The following is a 27,249-nucleotide window of genomic DNA, read 5'->3' on the forward strand; positions in this document are numbered from 1 at the left end:
CCAATTACTGGATCTTGAGATTCTGTGACAGTCTTAAGTACACGGATTGATTCAAACAGTCACTAAACAAATGGGTGTAATTTCATGGATCATCTGCAATCACAATGAAAAGTGGATACATGTGTATTTATTTTAGAGTAACCATGGTTTCAAACTCCCAAAGCATGTGAGATGGCAAACCTATTTTCAATTTGTGAAAAAGGAAAGCGAAGCTCTCAGTTGGGCTTAAAAAAAACATCCTTATACCAATTTTTTGTTTTTGTTAACGGCAAAAATAAAAAGTGTACTGACCAGGTATGATGGAAACTAAAGTCCAGCATTCTTCAAAGGCATGGGAGAGGTAGACCCATCTGATAACCAATGTTTGCCAACATAATTCAAACAGAAAGGGAAAATGAAACTTATGGGCATTGACAGGCATTTAAATACGAGCCTTACAGGAATAGATAGGTCTGTATTTTACGTCTTGCATTTTTCTGCAAAACAATAGGGCGTTATGTCAACAAGGAGAAGGCAGCAATACAAGTTGATTAATTGAGCAACCTGTGGTTACACCGACATTTTTCCCTGTGAGTTAATGATCGTCAAACCCCATTCACAGATTTCTGGTGTGATGAGTCCCCTGGACGCTTCCCCAGATACCTCTCCAGATGTTTGCTTGGAGGAAGATGAATCACTTCTAGACACATCTGGAGGGGAGTTGGTCAGTGCGCTGAGCAGCTGTCCGAGAGAGATTTAGCTGAAGCACAGTTGCAGCAAGGCAGCCCTGTGGTTTTAGGTAGGAGGAAATGTGGGAATTTTATCATGGAAGTTTTTAAGAAGAGACTGGACCACCACTTGTCCGAAATTGTCCTGGGATGGGGATCTCCTGCTTGAGCAGAGGGCTGGACTAAAAGACCTCCAAGATCCTTTCCAGCTCTATTCTAGACCTAGCTAATCCTTGCTTTGCTCAGCCTTATTTGTTCTGGGATTGGGGGCAGAAGACAATTCCTCTTCCCCATTACCAACCAGCTTTAGGCTATTATTTTCTTTTTTTCAAAATTGTACTTAAGATGCACAATTAAAAAACGTATATAATGTTGTAAGCATGTCTTTATGGTGTAATAAAAACACTTTTTGCATAAGGAGGCAAAACATGAATAAGCAAGCCTGTCTGGTTAATTTAATCATTTGATGTAGAGATGGATCTGTAAATCACAAAAAGCAAAACTCTTCGACCTACATTCTTTCCCCCCGCCCCTAGATTTACAGAGATCAGCCATTAATTATAATTATAACTCATCTTTTCTTTTTTTAGTGCTCAAAAGAACTGAAAAACATGCCAAGGCCTATATCACACTGAGGACTCGAGCAGAGTAAATTCATCTTGGCCCATCCTACTTCTGAAAATTGAATTCAAATTACCCTGCTTCACCTCAATCAAATCCAGTAGGCACCCACTAAAGCTGGAGGCACATTTATCATAGAAATCAAGATGTATAAATCATGAAGGTATTTTTTAAAAAACAGATTAAATATGCAGAAGGAAGGGATTTTTAGTTATCCCTTTCTTCTAATCCGACAATCTGACCTGGCTTCAAATATTTTAACAACTTTTCACAAATTGCAGAAACAAGAACAACTTGTTTGAAAAGAAGTGATTTTTTTTAAAATTAAGCAAAATGTTTAATGCTTGAAGTTCTGATCCATGAAAATGATAATAATAATGATGATGGTGGTGGTAGAGGTGGTGGTGGTGATGTGTGTGTGTATGTATAAATAAATTATAAATATCAATGTGGATTGACTATAAAAAAAGCTTTTGACTCACTCCCACACAATTGGATCATCAAGTGCCTAGACACCATTAGGAAAACATTGGCACTTTCTTTGAAAACATGATGAAGCTCTGGAGAACTGAACTGTTTGTTGGAAATGAAAACTATGAATTTGCCAACATCAAAAGAGGAATTTTCCAAGGAGACTCTTGTCACCATTACTTTTCATCATTGCCATGATGTTTCCATGCCATTGTCAACAATCTTGCAGAAAACAAACCTTGGCTATCAAACATCCAAGAAATCTAATATCTGCTGTACATGGATGACCTAAAGCTGTATGGAAAAATTGAAACTGGAATTCACTCTCTGACCAACACTGTCAGAATCTTTACCAGTGATATCAGCCTGGAGTTTGATTTGGACAAATATGCCACAGTAGCATTGAAGGGTAAAATCACTGGAAGCATAAGCATAAACATGCCTCATGGTCAAGCCATAAAATGTCATTAGCCAGACACCTATAAATACCTGGGCATACTATAATTGATCAACATCAAACATGGGTATGTGGAAAACATGGTCAGCAAAGAATATTTATTTATTTTTATTTATTTATTTATTTATTTCGTCCATTACACAATAGGGGTTTTAGTGGGTATACACATAGTAAAATACATAATGAAGGTTATAGAGGATACACTCATAATAAAATATATCTAAGAAAGAATAGAAGAGAAGATATAGGAATAAAACATCAATGAAAGAATAGAAGAAGAGATATAGGAATAGAAGAAAGGTATAGGAGATATAGGAGAGCAATAGGACAGGGGACGGAAGGCTCTCTAGTGCACTTGTACTCGTCCCTTACTGACCTCTTAGGAATCTGGATAGGTCAACCGTGGATAATCTAAGGGCAAAGTGTTGGGGGTTTGGGGATGACACTATGGAGTCCGGTAATGAGTTCCATGCTTTGACAACTCGGTTACTGAAGTCATATTTTTTATAGTCAAGATTGGAGCGGTTAATATTAAGTTTAAATCTGTTGTGTGCTCTTGTGTTGTTGTGGTTGAAGCTGAAGTAGTCGCCGACAGACAGGACGTTGCAGCATATGATCTTGTGGGCAATACTTAGATCATGTTTAAGGCGTCTTAGTTCTAAGCTTTCTAGGCCCAGGATTGAAAGTCTAGTCTTGTAGGGTATTCTGTTTCGAGTGGAGGAGTGAAGGGTTCTTCTGGTGAAATATCTTTGGACATTTTCAAGGGTGTTAATGTCTGAGATGCAATATGGGTTCCAAACAGATGAGCTGTATTCGAGGATGGGTCTGGGGAAAGTTTTGTAAGCTCTGGTAAATAGTGAAAGATTGCCAGAGCAGAAGCAACGTAGGATTAGGTTTACAAATCTTGAAGCCTTCTTGGCTATGTTGTTGCAGTGGGCTTTGGCACTTAAATCTTTTGTTATTAGTATTCCAAGGTCTTTTACCGAGTGGAAGGAGGAGACAGAAAGTCTGGTTTTTGCAGCCCAGGAACAAGCAACCAGAGCAAATGCAATTAAAGCCAGGATCGAAAAATCAGATGTTGACCCAAAATCCAGATTTTGCAAGGAAGCTGATGAAACAGTTGATCACATCCTCAGCTGCTGCAGGAAAATTTCACAGACTACAAACAGAGGCAAATTATGTGACCAGATGCTTCATTGGAACCTGTGCCACAACTACTACCTAAACTACCACAACTACCCCTAGTGGGATCATAAACCTGAGAAGGTAGTTGAAAACAAACATGCCAAAATACTTTGGGACTTTCGAATTCAAACTGACAAGGTTTTGGAACACAATACACCAGACCTCGTGATTGTCTATAACATGGCAAGAAAAGAAAATAAGAGTTGACAACTTAGAGCAAGCAAGAAATTTATATAAAGAAAGTGTACTAGCAAGAGAAGAACAAACAAGTAGAGAAAGCAAGGGGAGTAAAGAAGAAATAGAAGAGACAAGTCAAGAAGAGGAAGAATTAATGGAAGAATAGACAAGACAAAAGGATCCAAAAAAGAAACAAGAACAACAAGAAGCAACACAAAGTAGACGATTAAGAGAACCAAAGATCCCAAAAAGGTACTATAAGTAATAATGACTGAAGAGATAAAAATAATATCCATTAATGTAAATATATTAAATAATTTAAAAAATCAAATTTTTGCAAAATTAAAAAAACAAGCTAACGTAATTATACTACAGAATGTACATATAAATAAACAAAACCAAAGGTTACTCAAAAATAAATAACGAGATGAGTTATATGTTACACTTGCAGATCAAAAGAAAAGTGGAGTAGCTGTATATGTAAAAAAGAGATCAATTCAAAGAAGATTTATAACAACCAGGAAGGACGAATCTTGCTAATACAATTGGAAATAGAGCAGAAACATATTGCTTTAATAACAATCTATGCACACAATGAGAAGCAAAAATAATTGAATAAAAAACTACATGAAAAAATAATAGAATTGGAATTGGAAAATATAATTATAGTAGGAGATTTCAATGCAGTAGCCAACACTAACTGATTATAAAGGGAAAAAGAAAAGTACAGTGATACCTCATCTTACAAACGCCTCGTCATACAAACTTTTCGAGATACAAACACAGGGTTTAAGATTTTTTTGCCTCTTCTTACAAACTATTTTCACCTTACAAATCCACCGCCACCACTGTGTTGCCCCGCCTCCGGACTTTCATTGCCAGCAAAGCACCCATTTTTGCGCTGCCCTGAGCTCCCCTCCATGGGAAACACCACCCCCGGACTTCTGTGTTTTTGCTATGTTGCAGGGGAATCCCAGCAGCGCAAAAACGTGCGCTTCACTGGCAACGGAAGTCCGGAGGTGGGGTTTCCAAGCGAGGGGAGCCTCAGTGAAATCGCAGCATCGCAAAAACACAGAAGTCTGGAGGTGGGGTTTCTCATGGAGGGGAGCCTCAGGGGAATCCCAGCAGTGTAAAAACGGGTGCTTCGGCTGGCAAAAGGGGTGAATTTTGGGCTTGCACGCATTAATTGCTTTTCCGTTGATTCCTTTGGGAAATATTGTTTTGTCTTACAAACTTTTCACCTTAAGAACCTCGTACCAGAACCAATTAAATTTGTAAGACAAGGTATCACTGTATAAAGAAAAATAACTTACCGAAAACTTTCTGGGAGATGAGTTCAGAATTAGCTCTTAAAGATGTATGGAGAGAAAGATATCTTACAACAAGACAATACACTCACTATTCAAATCCACACCAAAGCCAGCCAAGAATAGACAGGGCCTGGGCAACTTCCCAAATAGGTAATAGTACTGAACAAATTGAAATAGAGGGCAATATATGGGCAGATCATAACCCTCTAATCATATATGGAAAAAAATTAGAAAACAAATTAGGAGGATTATGAACCGAACGATATTAAAAGAGAAACAATACACAGAAATGCTTGAACGAGAATTAAAAATTTTCTTTAAAATAAATAAAAATGAAGAAACAATGCCACAAAATTTCTGGGACACTAGTAAAGCCTATATTTGAGGTTTAACCATCTCGTATGTAGCAAAAAGAAATGAGGAGAAAAGAAAGCAATATAAACTATTAGAACAAAAATTAAGAAAAATAGAAACCAAACTCCAGATGGACCCACAGAACAAAAGCATTAAGGAAAAAGCAAACTTTTTAAAACATAAAATAAATTTGATTTTACAGGAAGAAATGGCAGAGAAAATTAAGAGAATAAACAAAATTATTTTGAGCACACAAACAAACCAGGTCGCTGGTTAGCTTATAAATTAAGGAAGCAAAAAGAAACAAAAGCAATGGATAAATTAATAGATAAAAAGGAGATATATATTATGGTAAAGAAGAAAAGAAGAACATTGTAGTAGAATTTTATAAACAATTATACGCAAATGAAAAAGTAGAAGAGAAGTTTAGAGAATTTTTTGAACATTAAAGCACTAACGAAGGAACAAGAACAGACACTAAATAGGTAAATAACAATGACAGAACTGCAAACAATTATTAAACAAACAAAAAAAAGCAATAAAGCACCTGGACCAGATGGCCTACCGGCTGAATTATATAAATAACATAATTATGCTAAATATGTTAGAGATTTTTAACAAAGCAGCTACTGAAGCTAAACTCCCAGCATCTTGGTCTGATGCCTTGATATCTTTATCCCTAAAACAGAAACAGAACAAGAGAAAATCCAAAACTACAGACAAATATCACTTTTAAACTCAGATTATAAAATATTTATCGCAATTTATGCGGCAAGAGTAAAAAAAAAATTAAATGAACTGATACATCAAAATCAGAATGGGTTTCTTCCGCACCATCAAATAAAAAATAATTTAAGAATTGTTCTGTGCACGGCCTCTCAGAGTGAAACCACCAACCCAAAAGTCCACTATTTCATGGTAAAATCACACTCGTTATAGGCAAAAGCAGCACAAAGTCAAAAGCAGATTGAATGGCAAGAAGAAGGGAGCAATTTTTCTCTGCAAAGTGAAACATAAACAAAGTCTGGGAAAAGCGCCAACTCGGCTTAATTCCTTAGTGATATCAGAGGCAATTTATCATTGAAGAGAATAAAACGGCTCACTGGAATCTAGGACAAACATCATCCAGCAGGAATCATGTTTTGGAGTCTTTTTCAGGCACACACACACCCCTCAGACACCTCTTCCATGAACGGCATGGAAACCCCACACCCAATTACCTAAAATCCTTTGCCTTTATACTGACTGTAAGTGACATCACACTCCAAAGAGGTAAAACTGTAAGCTTATTCCCTTTTACTATGCAAGTCCCATTGTCTTCTCAGAAATCATCTATATCTAGCATCTAATAAAAGATTGTCCACTCTAATGTCTTCCTCATCTTCTGACTGAGACCACTCGCCCATTTTTTTATCAGCCCCCTCTGGTGGTTCCTCGGGTTCACTCAGGTCACTTTCCCCCTCACTCTCACTCTCTGCATCAACTGGCAACCCCACTTGACCAGGTTATCCAGAGGGGCCTGGCTCATCCGCCTCAGAATCTGACATGACCAGAGGTGGGCATGGAGTGCACACAACAAAAATGGTTGTGTGCAGTGATGGCAAACCTATGGCACGGGTGCCACAGGTGGCACGTGGAGCCATGTCTGCTGGCACGTGAGCTGTTGCCCCAACTCAGTTCCAATGTTCATGTGTGTGCCAGCCAGCTCCTTTTTGGATCGCACAGAGGCTCTGGGAGGGCATTTTAGGCTTCCGGAGAGCCTCTTGGGAGATGGGGAGGGTACTTTTGCCCTCCACCAGCCCCGGGGAAGCCTTTGGAGCAGCGGTCCCCAAACTACGACCCACGGGCCGGATGCAGCCCGCTGAGGTCTTTTAACTGCACACGAGACTTTACCGATCGATATAATAAGCTCCCGAATCTCCTGTCCACTCACTGGGGTTGGCTGCTGAGCGAGGAGGAGGTGGAGAGGCAAGAGGTGGGGAGGAAAGCAGGCCTGCAATTGGCCCCTTTCTTTGCCGCCTTTAGGGAGAGAAACTGCTGCTGCCCTATGGCAGAGCAGCAATAGTTCTCCCTAAAGGCGAGAAAGAAAGGGGACAATTGTAGGCCTGCTTTCTACCCCGCCTCTTTCCTCTCCACCTCCTCCTCCACAGTGTGTGGACGGGAGATTCAGGAAATTGGCGATTCAAAAACTCCACTGAAAGTCACAGCTAAGTGCGCCATGGCTACGTGTGTGGGGGGGGGAGGTGGCTGCTTGCAAACCCCTGACCTCCACCGCCTTCTCCACCGCCTTCCCCCCCGCGGCACAAGGCGAGCACACCTCCACTTCTCTCTCTCTGTGTTTCTCTGGTGGGCACCACCTCCATGCCCTCCCCTTCACTCTGCCCCCACAGCATCTGCCATTGGTGCAGCGACAGCGGCGGCTCCTGTCAGACCAGGCCCCACCAGTGGGTGCCGCTTTCCATGCAACTACAGCCTTCTCTTGCCCCGGCCGGCACAGCCACCTTGCTGCTGACACAGGCGGCGGGGACCGCCCTGTCCCCCTTCAGGGCCTCTTTGATAGCCCTTCCCAGCAGAGGTGCTGCGTCTGCCTTCCCAAAAGCTCCTGCCACCGGCGCGCAGCTCTGCTCACCCGAAGCCTGGCATTGACGCTGGAGAGTGGGCTTTGGGCTCTCGGCATCAGCGGCTGCCACGGGGTCGTTGTTGTTGTTGTTGTTGCGGTGGCTGCCCTGTGCCGGCCAGGAAGGAGAAAGAGTGAGAGATACAAAGAGGGAGTGAGAGAAAGAGAGAGAAGAGAAAGAAAGAAAGAAAGAGAGTGAAAGAGAAAGAAAGAGAGAGAGAAAGAGAAAGAAAGGTAGAGAGAAAGAAAGAGGGAGAGATACAAAGGGGGAGAGATAGAAAGAGAGTGAGTGAGAGAAAGAGAGAGAAAGAAAAGAGAGAGAAAGAAAGAGAGAGAGAGAAAGGGAGAGAGAGAGAAAGAGGGAGAAAGAGAGAGGGAGAGAGAAAGGAAGAGGAGAGATAGAAAGGGAGAGAGAGAAAGGGAGAAATAGAGAGAGGGGGAGAGAGAGAAAGTGTGAGAGATACAAAGAGGGAGAGTTAGAAAGAGAGTAAGTGAGAGAAAGAGAGAAGAGAGAGAGAAAGAAAGCAAGAGAGAGAGAAAGAAAGAGAAAGAGAGAGGGACAGAGAGAAAAAAGAAAGAGAGAGAGAGAGGGAGAGAGAAAGGAAGAGGGAGAGATGGAAAGAGAGAGAGATAGAGAAAAATGAGAACATGATGGAGGGAAAGAATGAGGGAGAGGAAAATGAAACAAATGAGATAAAAGGAAGAGGGAAGAGAGAAGTGGAGAGGAAGGAGGGAGGGAGGGAAGGAGAAATGGAGGGAGTTTGTTGATTTAAGTTTAAATTTACTTGTTAATAAAGAAGTATAAATTACTTTATTACTTAATTATTAATTACTTCTTCTTTATTTTAAATATTGTATTTGTTCCCATTTTGTTTTTTACTTTAAATAAGATATGTGCAGTGTGCATAGGGATTTGTTCATAGGTTTTTTTAATAGTCCGGCCCTCCAACAGTCTGAGGGACAGTGAACTGGCCCCCTGTGTAAAAAGTTTGGGGACCCCTGCTTTGGAGCCTGGGGAGGGTGAAACATGAGCCTACTGGGCCCACCAAAAGTTGGGAAACAGGCTGTTTCCGACCTCCAGAGGGCCTCCAGGGGGCAGGGGGAAGGTGTTTTTGCCCTCCCAGGCATTGAATTAAGGGCATGGGTAATAGCGTTCGCACTGTTTCGGCACCCAAGGAAAAAAAAGTTTGCCATCACTGTACTAGAGTATTATGAAGAGCATCCAGGTAAACAGATGGCATTGGTTTTCCTTGACGCCCCCAAATCCTTGATAACATTAATATCAATTATAATATCAATTATAATAACGAAAACTTATCAAAAATACAATTAGAACAGATGGAATTTGGCTCTAAATTTATAAAATTTATTAACTCCATTTATGCTAGTCAAACTGCAAGAATCATAGTAAATGGTGAACAAACAGGGCATTTATAGTAGAGGGTCCATTACAAATGACCCCAAAATTAATTAAAGCAATAGAAAGATTTGGTGAAGTAGCAGGATTGAAACTGAATAATGTAATTATTATAACTAAAAATCAAACTAAAAAACAAATAGAGCAATGAGAAGAAATTACTAATATGAACATAACCAAAAAAGTAAAACACCCAGGGATTTGGATCACTGCAAAATGTACAACATTAGAAGATTATAATTATACCAAATTAATGCTTCAAATTCAAAAAGAACTAGAAATATGGAAAAAAACTGCAGAAGAAGAAGAAGAGGAAGAAGAAGAGGAAGAAGAAGAGGAAGAAGAAGAAGAAGAAGAAGAAGAAGAAGAAGAAGAAGAAGAAGAAGAAGAAGAAGAAGAAGACTTGTTTAGTGTCCATTCTAAATTAATTATCAGCTATCCCCAGATCCTGATTTAATGGATAGAGACCTGCCAACAATTCCATAGGATAAATATTTGGATTGAAAATAAACTGTCTTGGCTCAATTCAGGAAGAAACAATCTTATTTGTATTTATATTTTTCATCTTTTAACTTTGTTTTCTCTCTTTCAGGAGTAGTTTATTTAATTTAGCTTTTTTTTAAACCACAAGTCTTCTCAAGAAATGTTTAGAATGGTTAGAGTGTTAAATATTGGATTTCAAGATATTTAGAGCGTGCAACATAGCAGCAGCTCTCAAAATGAATAAGCATTTACCAGCAGTTTCAGCTTCCATTGAATTCTGAGGAATGTCAACCCAGAAACCCGAGAATATAAAGAAGTCTCTCTTAGCAGCAGTCACAAAATAAACAAACACAGAGAAAGATCAAATACTATCCACCATTTCAAAAATAGGAAACTCACGAAAGAAGAGGATGAAATTAGAAACTAAACTGGAAATCTTTTATAAAAATCACCATGGTGGAGAAGAGGATAACAATAGTCTGTGTGTATATATGAAAGATTAGTCAGCTTGATACAAAAAAAGATGTTGAGACTCTAGAAAGAGTGCAGAGAAAACCAACAAAGATTACTGGACCGGAGGTTAGTAAAACGTATGAAGAACAGTTGCAGGAACTGCTTATGTTTAGTCCAGGAGTAGCCAACCTGGGCTCTGGAGCCACAGGTGGCTCTTTCCTCCCAGTTGCTCAAAATATGCATCACAACCGACAATATGCAACACCCACCAGCATTTTTTGAGCTTTTCGATCCCTCTTTTTTTTCAGAGTTCAAATTTTTTTGTTGCATGCAGCAATAAAAATGTGTTTTCGTTGATTTCAGAAATGCAACACACTATAGTTTTTTATACATAGCATAAATATAAAAATGCAGTGTTATCTTCATTTCAGATGTCAAAAGTGTTATGTCCTGAGAAGCTGGGAAGTTTTCCTCCAGTCTGACAAGGAATTGGAGCAGAGAAATTCTGATAGGCTTCTTCCCAAAAGGGCTCCCTATTTAACCCCCCCTGCCAAGAGCAGGCAGGAGCTGACATTTGCCCACTACTGTATAACCAATAAAAAGCTGAAGTCTCACTGCCAGTCTCCTGCCTCTTCAGTATCTGAACTCAACAAAAGGGGTTTTGTGGCTCCCGGTGTTATCTTTTCTGTGGGAAACAGGTCCAAATGGCTCTCTGATTGTTTAAGGTTGCTAACCTTTGGTCTAGAAGTTTAACAAAGAAGGACTAGGGGTCATTTTAATGAATTAATAAAATGAGTAAAAAAGAAATATTGGCATCTTCCAATATTTGAGGGACTGTCAAAAAGATGAAGGGGGTCAATTTATTCTCCAAAGCACCTAAGGGCAAGGCAAGAAAGAAACCTATCAAGGAGAGATCTAACCTATATCTAAGGAGAAATTTCCTGACACTGAGAACTATTTCACTTTATTTTATTTTTTTGGCATGCTCAATAGTTTGCGGAGTCTGCGGAAAGGGGCAGCATATAAATCCAATACAAATCCAATAAATAAAGTTTATGGTGCGTGAATTGATTGTTCAATTTTGCAGAGTAAACCATTGTCACATGCATGCCTGTAACCAGGATTGCTGTTGTATCCTGTAATGGCTACCTTGTAACTCTGTAAATAGTTTGTTCCTCTTTCAGCGCAGTCTGAGCCCAAGCAGCAAGTCGCTCCTGATTGGCTCAGACGCGGCCGGCTCTAGCTTTGGCGGGAACCGCAAATATATAAAAGGAGCGGTTTCTCCAGGCAGGGTCAGTCGGTACTCGCTGAATTGTCACTTTACCTTGCTGAGCTGTCACTTGTTCTCTGAGCTGAATAAAAGTACCGATTGCTCAAAACCCTGTCTCTGGGTCTACTTCACTGGCGACGAACGGACGGAAGAAACTTCGCGTGCAACATGGACAAAATCCAGATCGGCCAGGCTCCGGAACTCTTCGATCCCGAGAAATCGACATGGGACGAGTACATGGCCACCTTCGAGATCTTCCTCGAGGCGGCGGGAATGCAGGACGCCGAAGCCGATCGCAGACGGGCTATTTTCCTTAACTACTGCGGCGCAGAAATCCGTAGACTTGCCCAAACTCTCACCGAACCGGAACAAGCAAGAGCCACAGCGTGGGACGTCCTACAACAAAAACTGGCGAGCCATTTCAAGCCGACCAAACCAGCCATGGTTTTTCGGCATCAATTCCACATGATGGCTCAGAGGGAAACCGAGTCGATCAGCCAGTTTACAACGCGGCTTCGAACGGTACTTGCTCAATGCAAGTTTAAAGACCCGGAAGCTCGCCTCACCGACGCCTTGGTTTTCGGCATGAAAAACAGCACGGTGAGAAATAAACTCCTCATCGAAGAAGAGCCGAGCCTACAAACCGTAATTAAACTGGCGCAAACCGCAGAAGCAGCCGACGCAGCGGCGAGAGAATTGAAAGAGCACGGAAGGCGAGAACTCATTGCAAAAATCGACTCCGCGTCTCCCAGCGCCGTGGAAACAGACAACAGCCAACAAATTCCCAGCGGAGACAACTGCCTCCTGGTGCAAGACCAGCCGAGACACCTGAGAGCTACTCACCCAGCCCCCTGCGCGGGCTGCCGGGGAAATCACCAGCGCCATCGATGCCCCTTCCGAGACGCTACATGCCGCCGTTGCAACCGGAGAGGCCACATCGCCATCGCATGCAGAGCAACAGCGCCAGAGGAAACATTTGCCACACCGCAATACCAGCGACCTCAAAACCAGACCCCCCAAGCGCGAGAAAGGAGACCATTCCGCAACGCGGGTCAAAGGAACTACTCAACCGCTAACCGCGACTACTATAGAGGTAACTCTCAATTTTCCGTGAATAACACGGCAACCAAAAAAGGGGCTAAAATTGTTATATCACTGTTACTCAATAACCAACCTTGCTCAATGGAGCTGGATACGGGCTCTAGATATACCATCATGCCCTGGGAAAAATTTAAACTGTATATGCCTAATGTATCTAAGGCTGACCTAAATCAAACCTCTTTGGTGATTAGAGACTTTCAGGGGGGAGTAATCTCGGTCTTGGGAACAGCAAATGTACCTATCGCATTCAAGAATGTTAAATGTACCCTTCCCATGCTTATTGTAACAGGGGCCAAGCACTCTCTTCTGGGTTTAGCATGGATGGAACCACTGGGGATCGAGATTTCGGGTGTGTGTAATGTAAACTGTTATGATATGCCTAACTTTGTGAAAGAGTTCCCTGAAGTGTTCAGCCCCACACTGGGATTGTATAAGGGGCCCCCTATATCCTTCTCTATTGACCCCAAGGTCCCACCGATCAGACTAAAACCTCGCAGGGTCCCCCTGCCGCTCCTCCCCAAACTAGACATACAGCTGGACAAACTCATTAGCCAAGGTATTTTGGTCCCTGTGGAACAGGGGCCATGGGAAACTCCCATAGTTACCCCTCTGAAGCCAGATGGCTCTTTAAGAGTTTGCGCTGATTACAAATCGACCCTGAACAAGGCACTCCAACACCACCCCTACCCCATCCCGGTTGTGCAACAACTGCTACACTCCCTGGGGGAGGGGAAAAGGTTCGCAAAGATCGACCTGGCGCAAGCTTACCAGCAACTTCCGGTCGATGAACAAACAGCAAACGCTCAAACAATTGTAACGCACAGGGGGGCTTTCAAATGCACGAGGTTACAGTTTGGGGTAAGCATAGCCCCAGGAATATTCCAGAGCATTATGGAACGCCTATTGTCAGGGGTAAATGGGGCCATTCCATACTTTGATGACATCTTAATTGCAGGGGAAAACCAGGAACAAGTAAACAAAAGAATAAGGGAAGTACTTAAGAGGTTACAGGACAAAGGTTTAAGAATCAAGCCTGATAAATGTGTCTGGGGAACCAACAGTATAGAATTCCTAGGATATAAAATAGATAAGGAAGGTATCCACCCCACAACAGAGAAGCTGAGAGCAATTAGAGAAGCCCCAGAGCCACGAGATAAGAATGAGTTGCAGGCATTTTTGGGCCTCCTTAATTTTTATTCCGTTTTTTTAAAACAGAAGGCAACAGTAGCAGAGCCTCTCCATCGTTTACTCCAGAAGGAAGCCCGCTGGACATGGGGGAAAACTGAACGTGAAGCTTTTTCTCAAATAAAAAATTTATTAACTTCTAAAAGTGTAGTAGTCCAATATAGTGCTTCACTACCCATTAGGCTCACGTGCGACGCTTCGCCGTACGGCATAGGAGGAGTCCTAGCTCACGTTCTACCTAATAAGACAGAGGCCCCAATAGCATTTTTTTCAAGAACCATGACCAGCACAGAAAGGAATTATAGCCAGTTAGACAAGGAGGCTCTAGCATTAGTGGCAGGGGTAAAGAAGTTTCACAATTACATTTTTGGAAGAAGCTTTGAGCTAGTCACTGACCACAAACCCCTACTAGGCCTGCTAGCCCCCAACAAGCCCACTCCACCTTTTATGTCTCCAAGACTAATCAGATGGGCTCTTTTCCTCTCAGGGTATCAGTATGAGCTCACCCACAAGGGGGGGAAGGAAATCAATCATGCAGACGGTCTCAGCAGATGCCCCATAACAGACTTAGTGGAAGACCCTGTTCCTTCCACAGATGTGTTAATGATAGAACTCGAGGAAAACCCACTAACCACAGCAAAAGAGGTAGCTGCACACACGCAGCAAGATCAAATCCTTAAACAAGTGGTGAACTGTGTTCTAAAGGGATGGCAAAATGATGTTGTGAAACCTGAATTGTGTGATTTTAAAAACAAAAGACTTGAGTTATCATATGTAAAAGGTTGTTTGCTGTGGGGGGATAGAGTGATCATCCCCAAAAGCCTAAGGGGAAAGGTACTCAAAATGTTACATGTGGGTCATCCTGGGATTGTCAGGATGAAGAGCCTGGCAAGGGGGCATTTATGGTGGCCAGGGCTGGATGCTGATATTGAAAGTTGGGTTTCAAAGTGTGATCCGTGCCAAGAGTCACGGCCCAGTCCCCCCAAAACAACTCCGGCTGAGTGGGAACAGCCTGCTGGTCCTTGGTCTAGAATCCACATTGATTTTGCTGGCCCAGTGGGGTCTCAGTATTTTTTAATAGTGGTTGATGCCTTCTCCAAATGGTTGGAAATAATAGCAATGAACAACATAACCACAAGTGCCACTATCAAAGTATTGAGCAGACTGTTTGCATCCCATGGTTGCCCAGATCTCTTAGTGTCTGACAATGGGCCACAGCTAACAGCCAGGCAATTCGAATTGTTCTTAGATGGCCTAGGGGTCAGGCATGCCCTCATCTCGCCTTATTCGCCCTGGGCTAACGGATTGGCAGAACGTTACGTACGGGTGGCAAAGGAGGCATTGCGCAGGTCAGGCCCTGGGGATGTGCAACAGAACTTGGACCAATTCTTACTCACCCAACACATTACCCCTAACTCGCACACACATGTAAGCCCTGCAGAGTTATTGATGGGAAGGAAGTTGAGGTCACCACTAGACAGGTTAAACCCAAGGTTCTGTGTTAATAATAACCAAATGTGTACAAAACCTGAAAGAGAAATGTATTTGGGACAAAATGTATATGTAAAAAGTTTTGATGGAAATGTAAACTGGATGAAGGGAATTATTGTTAAGCAAAATGCACCTAAGACCTATGTTGTTAAACTAGAGGATGGTCGTTTGTGGAAACGACACATAGACCACATTCGGAAGCGAACAGAAAATCAATTGCCACAAACCGCTGACATGGACTCTCCCCCTTCAACAGACTTTTGTACATTGCCCGAAATAAGAGACGCGCAAAGAGACTTATCGGGCCAGGGGGAACCATCCAGCGACGCCGAACCATCCTCGTCCTCCGAAGCCTTCGTTGGGCCCGCCAGGCCAAGTCCGCCACACCGGGAGAACAGCGGCGAGCCATCCTCCACAGTCAGTGGCGAAGGAGAAATTGAACTGCGCAGGTCAGCGCGAGCTCCTCAGAGGCCCCACCGATTGGACGACTTTGTCACATGGCTTTCTTGATGGATGTGTCCAACTATGAGGGGAGGGGTGTTGTATCCTGTAATGGCTACCTTGTAACTCTGTAAATAGTTTGTTCCTCTTTCAGCGCTGTCTGAGCCCAAGCAGGAAGTCGCTCCTGATTGGCTCAGACGCGGCCGGCTCTAGCTTTGGCGGGAACCGCAAATATATAAAAGGAGCGGTTTCTCCAGGCAGGGTCAGTCGGTACTCGCTGAATTGTCACTTTACCTTGCTGAGCTGTCACTTGTTCTCTGAGCTGAATAAAAGTACCGATTGCTCAAAACCCTGTCTCTGGGTCTACTTCAATTGCGGAAGCAATTGCTGAGGAACTGCAAATAGTATTAGACTCCAAAATTTTCTTTTGAAAGATGCATCAAGTCCTTTTGAAACCTGGACTAAACCCGCGTTAGCTTGTCTTTCCTCTTCTGTTCCTCTAAACAGGTTGGGAAATTGTCTGGTTCTAAGATAGGAAATAGGACTTCTCCATCTCAAGGTAGCTAACCCAGAAAAGGAGAACTTTCAGACGTGTTTATTTGATTTGTCCCCCTTCAACTCTTAAATGAGAACTGAAGACAACTTAATTTGCATATGGGCTGTATAGGTAGTCCAAGGAGAAATTTCCTGAGTCAGAACCTGCCTCCAGAAATTGGAAGTGCTCCATCACTGGAGGATTTTAAGAAATGATTGGACAACCATTTGTCTGAAACAGTAGAGGGCTTCCTGCCTGAACAGAAGTTTGGACTAGAAAACGTCCAATATCCCTTACAACTCTGTTATGCTGTTACTCTTACTGACGTGTTAAGGTGAATAAAACTCTTCCTACCGGTACTCAGCTACTTACCAGCTGGAGGAACTTAAAAACGCAGCTCCTGAACAAAAGGATTTTAACCTTTGGAGATCTGTTTTGGCAAGTACAGCAAGAAAAAAACTGGGTCCTTTCCCAGTTTCCCTTGTTCATAACACTTATGTTCTTTGGCCATTTTAGCAATGTTCTCTCGCAGGCTTGTAAAAGCCAGGCCATGGCAAATCCACTTGTCTGCAAACTTCCCAGCAAGAAGAACGTTAAACTATGGCAGAAGGTTTAGAATTATGATGTCATCCAATGTTTAGAATGATGACAACGTCCCATTCTAAACTATAACCTTAGGCAGGTAGGAGCATCAGTGGAACTTCTGGTTGGGAAGTTAAGCAAAGTCAAGTGAGGTTAACTGTTGGGATGGGAGGCCATTGAATCCCTTTACGACAGGGGTGTCAAAATCAAGGCCTGGGGGCCGGATTCGGACTGCAGGGTGCTTAGATCTAGGCTATCTTGGAAACAGAGAAGGAATGGCTCATGGTGCCTCTGCCAGTGAAAATGGAGTGTGCGGCCCTCCCGAACTCTTTTTGCTGGCAGAGGGTTGCAGGAGGCCATCACAGTCAAAAACAGAGCTTAAAAACAGAACTCAGGAGCCTGTTTTCTCTGGAAGAAGGATCATGAGTAATGCTCAGCTGGCCACGCCTACCCTGGCCACACCCACTCTGGCCTCCCCAAGGTCAAACATCACCCTGATGCAACCCTCAATGAAATTGAGTTTAACACTCCTGCTTTACGAGATCTAAAATGAGTCTACAGTGTCAAACACAAATGGAAATGGCAAATTTCTTCTATATTGCAGCTTGAGAAAACTTTTTATATGACTTTGAGTTATAGGAATGAAAAAAACTATAGAGATGGTTCTTGACTTATGACCACAATATGACCAACATTTCTATTGGTTGATGAGCCAACCTACTCCCTTTCCCAATTATTCTGAAATCTGGCCGACATTCTTCCCCATCTTAAGGTCCGGAAGCTTAGTTACAAGGCTCCAAAACTTCACATAATATCCTATTTATATGCAGTGAAACACAACTGGCATCACTGGATTCTTGTCATCCTGGAAGCATACGCTTTCACTGGTTCATTTTGTTGACTTCGATAATGAAACTATATGTTAGCTCGTTAAGCAACACATTAGAAAATCCACGCTAATAATTCATCAGCTACAGATCTAATCTACAGACCTTCCTTTGATATTTCAAACTTTGCAAAATGAATGGAATATTGCTAAAGATTGATGGATGGAGTTATCTGATCTTAAAGATGAAGAAGATCATATCATATCTCACCTCATCTCACCTCAACCTCGGTATCTAGGGATATGTGGGAGAACAAATGATATCACCCTGATTACATACAGTTCTAGCTCAGGAACAAACATTGTCAATATTTCCAAGAACAGAAGGGTTCATAAACCCTGATCATCTTCATTTCTGCTTCCAAGTGTGACCCCTCCCTTTAAAAAACATTTCTCTTGAGGATTGCAGATGTGAATACTCCCTTTTCAACATTTGTAAAGCCCCAAGAAACATAGAAACATAGAAGACTGACGGCAGAAAAAGACCTCATGGTCCATCTAGTCTGCCCTTATACTATTTCCTGTATTTTATCTTAGGATGGATATATGTTTATCCCAGGCATGTTTAAATTTAGTTACTGTGGATTTACCAACCACGTCTGCTGGAAGTTTGTTCCAAGGATCTACTACTCTTTCAGTAAAATAATATTTTCTCACGTTGCTTTCGATCTTTCCCCCAACTAACTTCAGATTGTGTCCCCTTGTTCTTGTGTTCACTTTCCTATTGAAAACACTTCCCTCCTGGACCTTATTTAACCCTTTAACATATTTAAATGTTTTGATCATGTCCCTCCTTTTCCTTCTGTCCTCCAGACTATACAGATTGAGTTCATTAAGTCTTTCCTGATAGGTTTTATGCTTAAGACCTTCCACCATTCTTGTAGCCCGTCTTTGGACCCGTTCAATTTTGTCAATATCTTTTTGTAGGTGAGGTCTCCAGAACTGAACACAGTATTCCAAATGTGGTCTCACCAGCACTCTATATAATGGGATCATAATCTCCCTCTTCCTGCTTGCTATACCTCTAGCTATGCAGCCAAGCATCCTACTGGCTTTCCCTACTGCCTGACTGCACTGTTCACCCATTTTGAGACTGTCAGAAATCACTATCCCTAAATCCTTTTCTTCTGAAGTTTTTGCTAACACAGAACTGCCAATACAATACTCAGATTGAGGATTCCTTTTCCCCAAGTGCATTATTTTACAATTGGAAACATTAAACTGCAGTTTATTTGCAGTTAGAGTGAATTTGTGTACTTCAACAAATGAGGCACAATGACTGACTAAATTATTGAAGTTAGCTGACTAAATAAACTCTGATTTGAAATATTTCAGTAGGCAGCAAGATTAGAGTGGCCATATCTGGCTGAGAAGCTAAACAGAGTTGACCAAGATGAAAAAATAATGGGATTTTATGACAAGCAAAATCAATAAGGACAAGCAAAATCATTGGGAAATCCAGATACACTCAACAATTGTGTTAACAACTTAGCAACGGAAATTTCAGATTCAATTGTGGTCGGAAATTTCAGATTCAATTGTGGTCGAATGTCAAGGACTGCTAAAGGGCACACAAGATTAACTTTAATGCTTGTGATATGGGTTGTGTAGTATTGTTGCACTGATTAAGTACCATGGGTTTATCTTCTTCAATTTAACTCACCAAAACTTTAAAAAGATAACAGGTGACTCAGGCTGAATAATAAAATATGCTCTTTTTTTCAACTGTGTGTTACGAAGCTTCAACTTAGCTGATATTGTTTCTTTTCACCAGTTTTTGTGGGACTCATGATGTCTTTTCCTATGCTAACATTTTACTTTTTTAATACACTTTTCATGCAATGCTCTTTTCAATTATTGTCATTAAGTATTACTGGGTGCTTTAATTCTTTTGATGTAATTAGACAGATGACTTTTCCTTATCCAATCAAATAAGTTATTACATTTTTTTATTATGTTGCCCAGGTATTTATTTATCCCAATATTGTATTCGAGGGGGAAAAGAGTGAATTATATCTATCAAATCAAAGCAACTTTATTCACAGGGTTTTAAAAGTACAGTGATACCTCATCTTACGAACTTAATTGGTTCCGGGATGAGATTTGTAAGGTGAAAAGTTTGTAAGACGAAAAATGTTTCCCATAGGAATCAATGGAAAAGCGATTAATGCATGCAAGCCCAAAACTCACCCCTTTTGCCAGCCGAAGCGCCCGTTTTTGCGCTGCGGGGATTCCCCTGAGGCTCCCCTCCATGGGAAATCCCACCTCCAGACTTCCGTGTTTTTGTGATGCTGCGATTTCACTGAGGCTCCCCTCACTGGGAAACCCCACCTCCAGACTTCCGTTGCCAACGAAGCGCCCGTTTTTGCACTGCTGGGATTCCCCTGCAGCATCGCAAAGACACGGAAGTCCAGAGGTGGTGTTTCCCATGGAGGGGAGCCTCAGGGGAATCCCAGCAGTGCAAAAATGGACGCTTCACTGGCAACAGAAGTCCGGAGGCGGGCGTCCCAGTGGTGGCAGCTTGGGTTTGTAAGGTGAAAATAGTTTGGAAGAAGAGGCAAAATAATCTTAAAACCCGGGTTCATATCTCAAAAAGTTTGTATGACTAGGGGTTTGTAAGACGAGGTATCACTGTATAAGCACCTTGTCTGCCACCACCCATTTTATCACTTCCTTAAACTGGGCCTGGGACTGGAACATAAATCCCTGAGATGGCCCATGCTACGCCTCCTCCTCCCCTGCTGAAATAGACTTGGTCTCCTCCTTGGCCTCCATGCCTCTTTTGCCTTGATTGGGCTGGTCCCATCCCTCGCATGACGAGTTGGAGTAAAGGACAATCCTGGGAACACAGGCCAAAGCTGTGAGGTGAGAGCGGATAATCCACTTAGGCCATGGTGAACTCAGTGAAAGGCCTCTGTACTAGTCTAATCAGGCTCCCTTCGTTTCACAGGCCTACTGTGTCAGGGAGGCAAGGCCTGAATTGGACTGAAGGACGATTTTGGTAACAAAGCTGTTCCCTGGGAGATTGGGCCGCCACAGTGAGGTGGAGGTGGACAATCCACTTAGCCTGTGGCATGCTTCCTCAGAGCCCTCTACTGAAGTGGAAGATGAAGCTGTTCCCTGTGAGATTGGGCTGTCACAGTGAGGTGTGGGTGTGGCTTGCCAACCATGTGACCAGGTGGGAGCGGCTTGATGATCATGTGACTGGCTTAAAGGTGGCCAATTTGATGTCACTGACGTCAAGGGTTTGGGTTAGAGTGCCTGTCCTCTCCTCGCCTCAGAGAGATACAATTTCTCTTACTATTACTGAACATCCAGACTTCTTCAGAAAAACGCTGAGCTAGGCTCAGTGTACAGAACACGGCTGTTGTCCCGAAAGACCATGTCTAGGGATCCTAGAGGTGTCTTTCCCCGATAGTATTTGTTGCCAGATAATAAATCATATGTGTTCTAAGTTTGGCTGAAATTGCTCAAGGCATTCCAAAGTTATGCATACATGCAGCCCTTTTTTATATATATAGAAGAAGATGATGTGACTTCTCTTTTTTGTTCTCTCTCTCTCAGGAAATCAATAAAACAGACAATTGTAAATGAAATGATCTTCCTTGTCTCAGTGTTATAATTGGGGTCTATGCAACAGCCTAGAGTTCCTAATCGACTTCAGTATCATCATCCCTTAATATAATTCAAATACTAAAGGATGCTAAAGTAAGTATATTTGTGCCATGTTATTAGATGAACCATAATATCAATAACAACGGCAACACTAATAATAGAAGTAGCAGGTTGTGCCCTGTGAGGCCATTGTCTAAGAGAGGTAAAAGGCTCCAGAGAAGTTGTAAAAAGAAGACTTGAAGTTTGACATGGTCTGAGAATTTAGTTGGGCAAAATCAAAAGGAAACGCCCTAAAACCAAATGAGTTTGTTACAATAACAAGGGATCCATCTTTTAGAGCAATTAAACATTTGAAGGGGATCCATCTTTTAGAACAATTAATAATTGGAAGGACTTGCCACCAGAAGTTGTGGGTGCTCCAACACTGAAGAGTGGGGAGCCAAACTATTTTCTAAAGCACCAGAAAACAATAGATGAAGCAATGGATAGAAACTGAACAAAGCGAGAAACAACCTAGAACTAAGGAGAAGTTTTCTGACAGTAAGAACAATCAACCAATGGTAAAACTTGCTTTCAGATGTTGTGAATGCTCCAACATTGAAGATTTTTTAACAAGAGACTGAACAACCATTTGTCTGAAATAGTATAGGGTTTTCTGCTTAAACAAGGGGTTAGACTATAAGACCTCCAAGGTCCCTCCAGGCTATGTTTTTCTGTTATCTCCCTGCCCCTTATTCCAGACCCAAAGCAAGAGACTTAGAGTCCCTTGTAATATTCAGGTAGGAGAGACAAAAAAACTCAGGAACATATTATAAAAAATTCCTTTTCCACCCATGTGGATGTTTTTTGCCTTCCCCGATTTTATGTATCAGAATCTGGGAAATTAAGAGTTCCGTCCAGGATCTTAACCCTTCTGCACTCTTCTGGATAGAGAGCTCTGATGTTGTTCCTGAGAACTGTTGGAGCCCTTTCCCCTGCTTATTTATATTACAAATAAATATGTGTATAAAATTCCCATAACAGTTTTCATGAAGGATGAGCATGCTGCATTGTAATTTTCCAAACAATACTTAATCTACGCTTGCAAGTGATTCACAGGGAACATCAAGACGTCAAACCACCATGAAATTTGGTCGATAAATTTATTTATCCAGCATTGAAGGACTGCGTTTCTAAAAGTAACACAGCAGAAATTCCATTTCCATTATCTAACCATCAATTTCCACATAACAACTATGCAGCTGAAAAGGGAGGTACAGTACATATAATTTTGTTCTTACTGTTGTGCGTTGCTTTCTTTCTTTGTATTGTTTCCTTTCTGTCTTTTTCCCCGCGCTACTTAATTATATAAAGGATGGGTGGAGAAATAGATCTATAAAGTTCAGTAGTATAACAGGAGAGAGAAAAAGAATGGAAAGATAAGACATCCATTCTAAGGCAGTGATGGCAAATCTTTTTTGGTTCGCCTGCCAAAAGACGTACACCTGCCCACACCCCTTTCCTTCCCCCCGCCACGCATCTGCAACCCTCCCACTGCCCCTGCGCATGTGCACAATCCCCCCATCCCCGCACATGTGCACAGGCCTCACTGAAGCCTGGGATGGTGAAAAAAATGGCCAAATGGGCAAACCGGAAGTTTAGAAAAACTGACTTCTGGTTTGCCTGTTTTGCTGGGTTTTTGCACTCCGAAGGATTCAGGGAAACTGTTTTCCGAACTTCCGGTATGCCTGTTGGGCTTTTTTTCATACTCCTGAAGCCTCTGGATCAGTGGTTCTCAACCTGGGGCTCGGGACCCCTTTGGGGGTCGAATGGCCATTTCACAGGGGTCGCCTAAGACTATGGGAAAAGACAAATTTCCTACGGTGTTAGGAACTAAAGCTTCTATTCTGGCGCCTTGGAACATATTTTTACAATCTGACCAATCAGGCATTCACAATGGGAGTGTCCCTCTGACCTTCCTGCCAATCAGCTTAAAGTTCTGTTGGGAGAATCAGCACTAGACTTATGATTGAGGGTCACTACAACATGAGGAACTGTATTAAGGGGTCGCGGCATTAGAAAGGTTGAGAACCACTGCTCTGGATGGTGAAATAGCCTTCCTCAAAGCTGAAAAGCTGCTGGCCAGTGCATGCATGCATGTTGGAGTGGACATAGGGCAACGCCTTGCATGCCCTCTGATATGGCTCCGTGTGCCAACTGTGGCACATGTGCCATCATGGCTCTAAGGCATTTTATAATTGCAGTTACTGTTTTCTTTGTTACAGCATTCCTACTACCTTGCGAAACACTTACCAGGAATCTGCATTCTTGCCGCCTTGATGGCTTCCAGTTTTGTATCAGCAAAGACAAGCCCGAGACTTTTAATGCTAGAAAAAGAAAACAATTAAGGTGATTTCAGTCTTTCCTGCTTAAACGCATCCTATAATTCAGAATTATTTTAATTGCTTGTGTGTTGCTCGGAAGAGAGATTATGTAGGGGTTCACAAACAACACACACCGGCAACTCAAGTTTGGTGACACCACCTGCCAGTTCTCATTTGACTCCACAGCTAGCATCCACAGTAATTACAGAGAGCTGAAGAATGCATACAGGGGTATGGCCAGGTTTGCAAATGTTGGTTTCACTACAGATATATAACCCAGGGTGAGGTTTTGATTTGAGGTGGTATTCACTTACTTTCCCCATGGATCACAAATGCGTGTGCACGATCATGCATACATACGGCCTTCCACACATGCAGCTTGCACGCATACATGCTGGTACCAAATGAATGTAAATAGGATACACAACACCGGGGCGGTTGGACTTGCCCACCTGCAGAGCGCTACTACCGGTTCGCCCGAACCTGTACGAACCAACAGAATGCCACCTCTGTTTCTGATTTTTCCAACAGAGATGGAATTAAAGACAACAGCTTCTTGAGAGAAGGCAAGTGCTCTCTACATATGGTAGAAGAGAGAGATTTAGAAAGAAGCCAAGGGATGAGATGGAAAGATTGGAGATGGGGGTAATGGGGAGGATCAAAGGCAATAGGATCTGGCTAAGATGTTCATCAAGAGTCCTGAAAGTAACCCCATGCTTCAAAGCAGAAAGTTGTCATTTTGACTTTGGAGCCTAGCTGAAAAAAGAAAGGAATGAAAAGGAAAGAGGAAGGGAGAGTTGGGATGCAAATGGAGAGGGAGAAGGGAAGGGAGAATGGAAAAGTGATGGGAAGTAGGAAGAGGGTGAAGGGTAACAGAGAGGGGAGGGAAGAGGAGAAGGGAAGAGAGAAGGGGGAAAATGGGGAAAGAAGAAGAGAGGAGAGAAGAATGGGGGAGAATGGAAGGAGAGGAGAGGAAAGGAGAAGGAAGGGGATGGGAGAGGAGAAGAGGAGGGAAGGGGAGAAGGGGGAGAGAAGAGGACAGGAGAGGAGAGACAGGAGAGGAGAGGAGATGATGAAAAGAAGGGAAGGAAAAAGAAAAACATGTTCTACAGAAAACACACAACTGGAAAGTGGGTTCTGCTGAAACACAAATTAAAGCTATGCAGGCTGTAGAAAGATGGGAAACAGTAAGCCACAATTTTTGCCAACTAAACCACAGTTTCTCTAGCTGGGGAATTCTGAGAGTTGGAGTCCCCCCCCCCCATGCTAAAACGGTTGAGAAACACTGAGATAAACATCAAAGGAGTCAGCCCCTCCCTTCTCTCTCTCTCTCTCTCTCTCTCTCTCTCTCTCACGCACACCCTTGGCATTTAATCTGCGGAAAGGAACCAAAGCAGGATGGGAAAATGCAGCACCTGCTGCCAGAAAAGGCAGAAATAGGAAATGATGGAGAGTAAGGGATGGAAGCAAAACTAAAGAAGGAAAAAAATAGGAGAAAAGGGAAGAGAAAGAAAGGGCAGCTAGTGGTTGGGGCAGGTTTGCTTGTTTGCACAGTGACCGTCAATGTCCCCCAAGTGAGGAGGAGGAGGAGGAGGAGGAGGAGGAGGAGGGGAGGAGGAGGAGGAGGAGGAGAGGACTGGGGCACAGGGAAGAAACTCCAGCAACAGAGAACAGGAAGCAGATTGTCCCCAAGGGTTTTGAGCACTACTAAGCTGTCATTGTGACTGATGGTAGTGGCAACTTAATTACCCGCTTCATTTCTAAAAAATTGGGAACAAGAAGGGGAGTTTTGTTGACTGTGGCTTGTCTGCTGGTTCCTGCAGCATAGGGTTACCTTCCCTCCTCTGTAATCAAAACCCACATTTGTTTGCTTGTAGAAACCTGTAGAAGCCACAAACATTTCATGTAGTTTTCCCCAGCTGTTGAGATATCATAACACACCAAACATTACAACTCCCAAAACATGATAATTTCCATCCACTTTAGGATGGCAAGAACTCAAAGATGATAAATCCTAAACTGCAAAACGTTATGGAGCAATATATTTCTCCCCCACCCTGCATTAAAAATAAGAGAGAAATTGTGTCTAGCTTCATCTTGCCAGTTGAAAAATTAATATAATTGAGAGAGTTCAGAAATATTTCACAAGAAGAATCCTTCACTCCTCCACTTGCAATGAAATACGTTATTCCACCAGATTTGAAATACTGGGATTACACAATTTATAACTAAATTCACCTCCGATGTGATCTAAATGTAGTTCATAAGAACATAAGAAGAGCCATGCTGAATCGGGCCAAAGCCCATTGAGTCCAGCATTCTGTGTCACACAGTGGCCCACCAATTGTACATGGAGATCTTGAGCAGAAAGAGAGGGCAAAACCCTCCATTTCCCTTGACCCCCAACAAAGAGAATCCTGCCTGTCTCAACCAACATAGAGGCGGCACTTGGACATCCCAGTCAACGAAGCAGTGGAAGTGATGTGCCGGTGCCTGGAGGCTGTTGGGGCCTGGATGGGTGTCAACAAACTCAAACTCAACCCAGACAAGACGGAGTGGCTGTGGGTTTTGCCTCCCAAGGACAATTCTATCTGTCCATCCATTACCCTGGGGGGGGGAATTATTGACGCCCTCAGAGAGGGTCTGCAACTTGGGCGTCCTCCTCGATCCACAGCTCACATTAGAGAAACACCTTTCAGCTGTGGCGAGGGGGGCGTTTGCCCAGGTTCGCCTGGTGCACCAGTTGCGGCCCTATTTGGACTGGGAGTCACTGCTCACAGTCACTCATGCCCTCATCACCTCGAGGTTCGACTACTGTAATGCTCTCTACATGGGGCTACCTTTGAAAAGTGTTCGGAAACTTCAGATCGTGCAGAATGCAGCTGCGAGAGCTATCATGGGCTTCCCTAGGTATGCCCATGTCACACCAACACTCTGCAGTCTGCATTGGTTGCCGATCAGTTTCCGGTCACAATTCAAAGTGTTGGTTATGACCTATAAAGCCCTTCATGGCACCGGACCAGAATATCTCTGGGACCCCCCTTCTGCCGCACGAATCCCAGCGACCAGTTAGGTTCCACAGAGTTGGCCTTCTCCGGGTCCCGTCAACTAAATAATGTCGTTTGGCGGGACCCAGGGGAAGAGCCTTCTCTGTGGCAGCCCCGACCCTTTGGAACCAACTCCCCCCAGATATCAGAGTTTCCCCCCACCCTCCTAGCCTTTCGTAAGCTCCTTAAAACCCACCTCTGTCATCAGGCATGGGGGAATAGACATTTCCTTCCCCCTAGGCTTATAAAATTTATGCATGGTATGCTAGTATGTATGATTGGTCTCTAAATTGGGGGGTTTTGTTTTTTTTTAAATTAACTTAAATATTAGATTTGTTACATTGTATTATTATTGCTGTGAGCCGCCCCGAGTCTGCGGAGAGGGGCAGCATACAAATCTGATTAATAAATAATAAATAAATAATAAATAAATTCTGTGTCACACAGTGGCCCACCAATTGTACATGGAGATCTTGAGCAG

The 27,249-nt window shown here is 42.8% G+C and overlaps 1 protein-coding gene across 3 annotated transcripts in view; it reads right to left on the bottom strand.

The window, feature by feature from the left end:
- Nucleotides 1-23,726, bottom strand: part of HSD3B7 (hydroxy-delta-5-steroid dehydrogenase, 3 beta- and steroid delta-isomerase 7) — a 91,721-nt gene extending 67,995 nt beyond the window's left edge. The window contains exons 1-3 of one of the 3 annotated variants that reach the window (XM_070726797.1): nt 23,651-23,726; nt 22,639-22,730; nt 7,912-8,008 (exon numbers count right to left, since the gene is read on the bottom strand). Coding sequence is in view for 1 of the 3 variants with exons in the window: in XM_070726795.1 (XP_070582896.1) it covers nt 23,651-23,663 (13 nt within the window). In the remaining 2 variants the exon portion in view is untranslated. The remainder of the gene's footprint in view (nt 1-7,911; nt 8,009-22,638; nt 22,731-23,650) is intronic. The other 2 variants (XM_070726796.1, XM_070726795.1) reach the window with 2 other exon arrangements.
- Nucleotides 23,727-27,249: the final 3,523 nt, after the last annotated feature.

The sequence above is a fragment of the Erythrolamprus reginae genome, chromosome Z (genome assembly GCF_031021105.1).
Source record: "Erythrolamprus reginae isolate rEryReg1 chromosome Z, rEryReg1.hap1, whole genome shotgun sequence".
NCBI lineage: Eukaryota > Metazoa > Chordata > Lepidosauria > Squamata > Dipsadidae > Erythrolamprus > Erythrolamprus reginae.